The following is a 9,178-nucleotide window of genomic DNA, read 5'->3' as shown; positions in this document are numbered from 1 at the left end:
GATACATGCACACTGAACGGTTTATACAACTAAACTCAAGACTAGTTTGTCTTTTTTACATTCAGTAATTATGCAGCAAAAAGAATAGTGGTACTGTATTTTTTATGACTATGAGTAGTGTTTAAAAGCCACTCAAAATACAGACCAAATGATACTACTGAAAAGCAACAGAAATTCAGATCTGGGGCTGTTTAAGAAATGCCCATGAGCCGGTTGGACTTGAGGTCAAGACAGCAGACCTGAAGCAGAGGTTTTCTGAAGTCAGACTTTCCAAGATATAATACTGGTGTTCCAGTTAAACAAGGGAAGCTAAGGAGCCTTATTAAGTTATGGGAGTTGTGAAATAAATAAACTCACAGCTATCTTGACTAAGAAAGTAAAGACTCCTTGGAGTCAAACTCAATGGCAGGTGACATCACGGGCATATCTATGCAGTTTTCTCGGTAACAATATGGAAGAGGTTGATATTGTCTTCTTCTGTGATTTATTTTTTCATTTTCCACCCTATTTTTGTCTGCCTCAGTATTTCCTGACCAGACCTAATTCTGTTTGTTTTTCAAGATCACAGAATGATGGCTAAGTGGTGCCCCTTGACTGGGTGCTATCTTGGATGTGTATGTGTGCGCACGGGTGTGCTTTGAAGCCAATGTTGGTCCTTGGCAACTGCCTGAACTTGTCCCAGTAATTTTCTTGGCAAGATTTTCCAGATGTAATTTGCCCTTGTCCTAAGGCTGAGAGAGTGACCTGCCCAAGGTCACCCAGTTGGCTTTGTGCCTAGAACTCACCATCTTCTGACTTCTTGTCCGGTGCCTTAACCATTATACCAAACTGTCTCCAAATTTAAATGACCAACTTCTTTATTTTCTCCTTCCATTCTCTTGCCACAGAATTCTCTGATCTCTACTTCATTCCTTCAATTAAAACACCCACTAAGGCAGGGGTCCCCAACCCCCCGGTCCATGGACCGGTACCGAGCTGTGGCATGCCAGCAACTGGTCTGCACAAACAGGCAAAGCCCCATCCATGGGATGCAGGGAGCACACAAAACCACACCCCCTCTGGTCTGCGGAAAAACCTCTCTCCACAGAACTGGTCCCTGGTGCCCAAAAGGTTGGGGACCTCTGCACTAAGGAATAAAAATCTCAACATTATTTCTCGCCTAAGGAACATCAACCAATCCATTTCAACCATTAGGACCCAAACCTGACTATCGTCTAACACAGGGGTGTGAAACTCAATTTCATTGAGGGCCGCATCAGCATTGTGGTTGCCCTCAGGGGGCCGGGTGGGTGTGGCCAGGGTGGGTGCAGCCTACTGGGTGGGTGTGGATGGAGTGGGTGTGGCCTACTGGGTGGGTGTGGCCAGCTCTACACCTTTCGTGTCAAGGGTGCTGTGGGGGTCTGGGCAGGAATGGGATAGATCTGAGGGTCTCTAGCAGAAGGGGGTGGGACCAGGGCAAGTGCCAAGGCATGGTCCACTGAAGGAGCCTCACTGTTCCTCTCAGGCTAGGGGGGGGGGGGCTTATGGAGCTAAGACTGAATGCGTTTCAGCATAGATGGCCACCACAAAATTGTACATTGGCTCCCGGCTGGCCTGGGCCAGGGCCAAGGCAGCGGGGTCCGTTCCCTCACTGTGTCCAGGATGGCTTCGCGGGCCACATGAAACCTCTTTGCGGGCCACATCCGGCCCCTGGGCCTTGTGTTTGACATGTCTGATCTAAGCATGTGAAATGACCTTAATTGAAGGCATTTTTTATTCTGCATCAGAGGCACTCTGTTGTGTTCTTTTGAATAAGATACAAACATCAGAACCGTGCAAAGAAGTAAAAAACCTAATTTGATTGTAAATTTGAACAAAATAACACTACACCCAGTATGACTTGGAAATGATGTCTCTTCCATGCACAAGTACGTACAGGAGAAGCCTCCTCTTTTCTAATAACTATCTATAGTTATTTCTAATAACTAATTATCCTCCTTTCTAATAACTATTTTTTTTTGCACGGCGTGTTAAATTTTTTCCTCCCGTTCAATCGGGTCAGCATTTGAAACATGCCACGTGTTTCCGGGGAAAGACTGCCGTTTCTGTGCAGCCTTTTCCATCCAAATCTACAATCTTTCTGGTCGACTTCATAGAAGGCACTTTTCCACCAGGATCACCCTACATATAAAACAGCCATATCCAGGCCAAATCCAACAACTGCTTGCAAAAGGCTTTTGGAAACGTGAACAACGCCGCAAGGGAAGGAAAAATATATATATATATATATTCCGGCCAAGGCCGATCCAGCTCTTCCCCAAATCTCTTCTAGCCGGCCTTTCTGCCTCGGGAGCCCCACGAGAAGTACAGCCCCCCCCTCCTGGAGGAGGCGGGGAACTTAACCTCGCCACCCCCCCGAGGGAGGGCGCTCACCTGTCCCCCGAGGAGGCGAAAGAGGCGGCGACCACATCTCGAAGTCCTCCAGAAAGTTTCTACTGTAAGGAAGAAAAAAAAAAAAGCAAAACGAGGTCCCCGCCCTGGCCAGTCGCGGCGGGGAACGAGCAGTTTTCCTATAAGGAACTAGAAAATCCGGAAATTGTGCAAGTACTTGCGAGAAGGGGGGAGCCTTTGCAATCCCCCCTCCGCCGGAGGAACATCCATTCCTTTCCTCCTCCGGCCCTCCCGGCCGAGCTGGGGACGAGGAGCCAGACAGGCGTCTGCGAAGGGGCCGAGCAGCTGGAATTTGGCCTCGGAAAGGGCGCCGGTGGCAACGAAGGGCGCGCCAGTCGCCCCCACGAAAAGCGGGGCAGGAGAGGAGACCGTCGGCCAGCCTTCCTTTCCTTTCGGGGTTATTCCCCGTCTCTTCCTAACTTTTTTGGGGGGGAAGTGGGGGGTTGGTTTTGGATCAAGTTGAAAGGCGTCTGGCCCTCCCCCCCCTCCCTTCGCAGCCGAGGCGGCGGTGGTGGGGAGGTCGCGGTGCGCCTCCGGAGCCGGCTCTTTGGGGAAACTTAGTTTTTGCAAAGGGTGCGTGATTTCTTTATTTTTAATTTATTTTTGGAGCGGGGCAGCTGCTGCTCTGGAGCACTTCGCCTCCGCTGGTTTGGTTTCCTCCTTCCCACCTGATGGGCAAAAGCCTCCCATGGCTCTGAGCAAAGGGCTGAGGCTGCTGTGGAAGCAGGAACCCATTCCGAGCGCCCTACTGGAGGCCCGCGGCCGCCAGGACTGCCTGCTGCTGGAAGCCGGCACGACAGCCACCCTCAGTGAGTACCTCGCACCAAGGATCTATATGTGTGTGTGTGTGTGTGTTCAGGTGTGTAGGTGTGCCCGCGTGGTTTTCTGGACGCAACCACCCCTGCAGTTGCTTTGCCTGGCGAGGCAACTTCGAAGGAAGAAGGCGAGGTCTTACAGACCAATGGTCCACCCTGTCTGCTTTCCGGTTTCCAAGAGGGCCAACCGTGTCAGAAGGGTTTGTTTGGTTGATTGATTGATTGATTGATAAATCAGTGTTTGCTCTTAGCGACCATATGGATGGGCTTCCTCCAGCATGCTCCGCTCAACCTGGCCTTTTCCATCTCTTGAGTGGCGCTTGCTTTGCTGCTGGTCCTCTTCTTCTTTTTCCTTCCATTTTTGCCAACATTATGGACTTCTCAAGGGAGCTGGGCCTTTCTTTGCACAATGTGAGCAAACAAGAGTTTGAGTTTGGTCAGTTGTGTCTTGTATCAGAACTCTGGTTTGATTTACTCTGTGATTTTTTTATTTGTGATTTTTTTATTTTTTTTGGTGTCTTTCTTGGTTGTCCCTGGTCGGCTAAAAATCCTCTCCAATACCAACTTTCAAAAGTAGCAGTAGTCCTTCTGTCTTGCTTCAGTCCAATTTTCACATCCACCCAATGTTGCACTGCCTGCGCGATCTAATGTTTGTAGGAGGTATAGATGTGCATTTGACTTATTTATGCAGGGCTTTTGTGGTTTCTCTACCAAGTGCTGGTCTGTTGCACATTTCTTTCTTTTTATAAATTAATTGTTGGATATTTCTTGGCTGCTAGTTCCTGAACTTTTGATAGTCAATTCTAAAAGGCAAAACTTATCTACCCCTTTCAGTGCCCCCCTGTTGTCATTAGTTTGATCTTCTTTATATTTAATCATAGTCCCATTTTTTCATTGCTTTCATTATAGTAGGATATGAAAGTATAATTTCCATTATTATCAGAAACTTAATTGATTCTTGATTCAATCGCCACTGATTTTGGGAGGTTATGTCAGTTGTATTTTTGGGCAATAGTTGGTGGCCAGTAGTTGGCGGCCATCTCCTTTTCAAACCACGTAAGCCATGATTACAATCATATCTTATTACAGGAGGAAAGGCTCAATACCTTTCAAGAATGAACAAGAACATATTTCTTCTTCCAGTTTCAACAATGGTACAAAGATAAGTTTGCACGAGTTCAGGAAATCTCATCAGGACAAACAGTATCACTAGCTTGAGGCATCCACATTTCTTAATGAATAGCATGAGTTAGTTTTTCCTTGCCAACATACATTTTATTAATTACAGAAGTTGTTTCACAGTCCATAAAACGATAAGGTTAGATAGAAATTTAATATAACAAGTGGCAGCTTGTCTTCAGAAATTCATTTGCACTATCCTCCCTACAACTAATATGAGAGATACTGTAGAAGATGCGTTTGCTCAATACCTCATTGTCACCCCTTCATGCCTGTCACCCCTTCACTCCGTCCTCTTTGATTCAACTGATTGTTGAAAATGAGGTCAATAAAACAAGCAATTAAACTATGAGGTCCACTTACAGCCAGGTGCTATATAATTCTCTCCTCACTCACTCTACAGCTTTGGCCTAAGGCCAAAACAATGCAAAGCAACACCTCCAGATTTTCAAGGGTTGCCTTTCACAAAGGTAAACAATTAAAATATCAGAATATTCCATGATACATGAATTTGCAAAGATTGCTATAATCAAAATGTCATATAAACATCTTGGCATGCATAACTTTTATTCTGATAATGAATAAATAAGATATTGATGATCTATTTATTTTATCAATGAAGCATATATTATTTATATTTTAAACATTAATAAGAGATTGAGAGCATAAGAGAAGCTATGTTAGATTGAAAGCCTATTTATTCCAGCCTCCAGCACCCACAATAACCACCTAGATGCCCCTCACTGCATGCTTTAATGTCTCTTGCATGTGTTCCCCAGCAAACTGGGGCTCAAGATACTTCTTAAAATACTTTTTTTTTCTTTGTCCTTCTCTTCCCTTTCTTGAATCCATCATGCTTCACTCTGGAGTCCCTGAAGAATTAGGCTCCAATCTTGATTTGCAGCATCATGGGGGTGTGTGGAGAGGAAGGAGTGGTTATCAAAAAAGTAATGGTAGCAAGTTCAAAACATCACTCCCTTTGTACACACAAAAGGGTAGGGCAGGCATTACTCCCTCATATGATGAGGTAGGACTTCAATCCTGTTGCTATGGTCACTATTTTGACTCTGTCCCATTTCCTGTGGACACCACTGATCTGCTTCATTATTATTGCCTTCCTGATCTACTGAAGTTTAGTGTACTATGTTTATTTAGAGACATTAAGCTTTAAAAAGTATCTCTCAGTATTTAGACATTCTTGCACTTTGCTACATCTTGGAAGTTTTAAGATGATTTAAACTTCAATAATATAGTTCTATGCATATCTACTTAGAAATGAGCCTATCAGGAAAGTTGAATTCTAATCTGTCCTAACCTTCCTTTGCTAACATGAAGTAACTTTACAATTACAGTTCTGTAATGAGGTGTAATTTGTCATCTGCAACTAACAGGCAGAGAAGGAAATTCCAAATCTCCTTGGGCAGGATTTGTAACTATAGCATATGTTTTCCCATCAAGCAAAAACTAGGTGAAAAGGTTATTAATAGAATTAATTTAGAGCACAAAAATAACTTTTTGACTTACTGGATAAACAGGAACATCCACCTTCAGTGGTGCTATGCTCCAAGGTATGAAGAAATTATGATGAATACATTTTTTAAAAAAAATACTTATACCATATTTTTACCTATACTTGTTATTTACTTCCTAGTATGATCTGATGCCTGAAGCCAAGGTCTGCTTCTGGCTTGATTAGATCCAACCCTTAGCTGATTGCTTCTCCCTTCTCTGGAGAACTAACTGAAGTTCTCAAAAGATTAAAAATTCTTCCACCTTGTGCAAGATCTGTCATTTAGCCACATGCTAAAGGAAACATCTCTCATCAGGAAAGCCTGGTTCAGATCTGGAGTTGTTCTTGAGAATGCCAGATAGCCTCATGTCAGAAATTTCTTCTGAATTACCCCTTTCCCCTAACTAGGGTACTGACAGTAATTTACTACCCCTGAAACTGTTATTATAACCAGCGCATTCATGAGCATCAAGCTTTTGTCTATTAACTGTAATCATATGAATTTTGCTTTGTTTAAAATGTATTTGCATTTACTCTTCCATTATTTAAATCTTGGTGTTTGTCTTGTTGGTAGCATATACTTTTCTTTCTGCAACCAGTGTCACAGCTGTGTTAAATATATTTCTGTTTGCTAATGCAGACTAGGAGAATGAACTTTGGACTTTCAATTCCTTTTCTTGATTAGTTGTGAAATGGGCGACGTTCGAAAATTACTTACATTCTTAAACTTTATTTACATTTCTCTAAGTCATCTTGTTCACCTTATTTGTATAGTTCCACTGTGGCCTGTGGCAACAATAATTTCTTTGTCTAATGAAGAATTAAATATCTTGATTGTGTGATATCAATGTATGTCTGTTGAGTGCACTTTCACAAATATTGAAACCTTGCACAGAATTAAACAATTTATTCTATGAGCTTCGTATTATCTAGAAAGTCCTATTTTACAGAAAATTCCCTGCTATTCATTATGTTGTGCAGAATTTTAAAAAACTAGGGTACATTTATCACAATGAAAGCTCAATTTACTGGACCATGGTATAATGAACTTTGGATACAACAGAACAATTTCCCCCCACAATTTAATATCATTTATGTAAAGATGTAATGCAGAAACGGTGTGATGTTATCTACATTATGAGGTCATCATGCTAATGATATTTGTGTCATTCCAAAAATGACATGTCATAATATTCTACTTTTATATATAGTGGACTTTTGTGAATAACAGACTCTCTTTCTCCCCTCACTTCAAAATAGGGGCCCATTAGCATTAGCTCTTTATTAAGTCTATAGCTAATATATCTTCCTAGTGACCCTTGTTAACACTTAAAATAACTAAGCAATTGGCAGAAATTAACAAAATACTGTAACAGAATAGCAGAGTTGGAAGGGACCTTGGAGGTCTTCCAGTCCAACCCCCTGCTCAAGCAGGAGATTCTATACCAGTGGTGGCGAACCTATGGCGCGTGTGCCAGAGGCGGCACTCAAGAGCCATCTCTGTGGGCACGCATGCCATGCCCCGGAGATGGCAACCGTCCCTCTTCAACCAGCCGCCCACTAACTCGCCGAGGTCCCATATGGCCAGATGCATCCCAGCACCCATGCACTCACTGGCCTCTGTGTGCAGCGGCCGATGGTGTCAGGCAGCAGCCATCCCGGCCCCTGCCTCACCTTGCCCTGTGACAATGGCACCCCCGCCCTGCCTTGCCTTGCCTCACCTCACCCAGGAGGACGAGCCTCCTGCCCATCACCCCACCTGCCAGAGACCCCCTGGATCTCCCCCAACCCTGCCCGGCCCCCACAGGCGTCCCTCCCCACGAGCAACATCGAGGTGATCACGCCCACTTTGGCCACACCCATCCAATCGCCATGACCACCACAGCCACGCCCACCCAGTGGGCCACGGCTACCTGGCACCCGGTGATAAATTAGTGGGTTTTGGGTTGCGGTTTGGGCACTCAGTCTCTAAAAGGTTCGCCATCACTGTCCTATACCATTCCTGACCAATGGCTGTTTAGTCTCTTCTTAAAGGCTTCCAATGATGCAGCACCCACAACTTCTGAATGCAAGCCGTTCCACTGATTAATTGTTCTCACTATTAGGAGAATCTTAATTGTCTCTTAACAAATAAAAGAGTTCATTTGCTTGGTACTTGGATGGGAGATGGGAGACTCAGGAAATCCAAGTGCCATAAAAATATTCTAGCCAATTAGAAAAATATCCCCCCAAAAGCTTTTGATAAAACTAATCCATTTTATTGTCCAAGTAGTCTCCTGGAATTGGGTTTAAGTCAAGGGAGTTAATCTTTAACTTTTTATATCCTTTAATGTAATTATTGCCTTTCTAGCATGACTCCCTGATTTTTTTATTTACCATTAACCTTCAGCTTTTCATCTAGTGAAATTTCACACCTGGAAATTTTGAATAGTTAATGTTCAACAAAATTAATCATTCTATTTATGGTTCTCTTCTCTGTTAAGGTTACGGTTCTCAATATTTCTGTACACTCTTTTCATTCTCCAATTAAATTCCATCCTCTTATCTGTGTCCACAGTTACTCTGCATTCTTTGAATTCCTAAAATTTAGCTATACTACAAAAATAACTTCAAGTGATGGGTACTTTAAGACTGAACTTACACATTGTACTAAGACTTATATGATTTATTTGATTATGTCCTAGTGATACATTTGATGCAGCTTAGTCAACAAATGGCTTAGTCATGGTTAATATGTTTTGGCTGATATAACATGTTAAAGAAAGTTGATTGCTGTGTGTTTTCCATGTTTTTCTTGTTCTTTATATTTTATTTCTATATAATTTATAAATTGCTTAGAGCCTTTGGGGAATTGGGTGGCGTATAAGTATCTGTAATAAATAAGTAAGAGACTTTTTATGTAATAGTTAAGCAACCAGGCTAGAAATCAGGAGACTATGTTTTCTAGTCCAACCTTAAGGCCTGAAGCCAGTTGGATGAATTTGGGACAGTCATTCTCTCTCAGTGTTAGGAAGAAGACAATGGCAAACCACTTCTGAAAATGTTGCCAAGAAAAATGCAGAGACTTGTCCAGACAATCCCAGGGAGTCAAAATTGACTCACAGATGTGCAGGCAGGCCAGCCAGCCAGCAAATAAATAAATAACCAACCAACCATAGGCTTCATTTGGTCTCTGGGAATCATTTGGAAGAGTTTTTGTTGTTTTAACATCACAAGCTAAATGCAACTCCTTGAAGTGCTAAAA

At 43.0% G+C, this 9,178-nt stretch overlaps 1 protein-coding gene across 1 annotated transcript in view; it reads left to right on the top strand.

The window, feature by feature from the left end:
* The first annotated feature begins 3,118 nt into the window (after window positions 1–3,118).
* Window positions 3,119–9,178, top strand: part of SYNJ2 (synaptojanin 2) — a 39,368-nt gene continuing 33,308 nt past the window's right edge. Inside the window, exon 1 of the mRNA XM_029286289.1 lies at window positions 3,119–3,239. Within this exon, the coding sequence (XP_029142122.1) occupies window positions 3,119–3,239 (121 nt within the window). The remainder of the gene's footprint in view (window positions 3,240–9,178) is intronic.

This window comes from Protobothrops mucrosquamatus, unplaced genomic scaffold (genome assembly GCF_001527695.2).
Source record: "Protobothrops mucrosquamatus isolate PMUCROS unplaced genomic scaffold, P.Mucros_1.0 scaffold3243, whole genome shotgun sequence".
Classification (NCBI taxonomy): domain Eukaryota; kingdom Metazoa; phylum Chordata; class Lepidosauria; order Squamata; family Viperidae; genus Protobothrops; species Protobothrops mucrosquamatus.
Note: the sequence above shows the minus strand (reverse complement) of the source record. Positions and strands in the feature narration are given on the sequence as shown.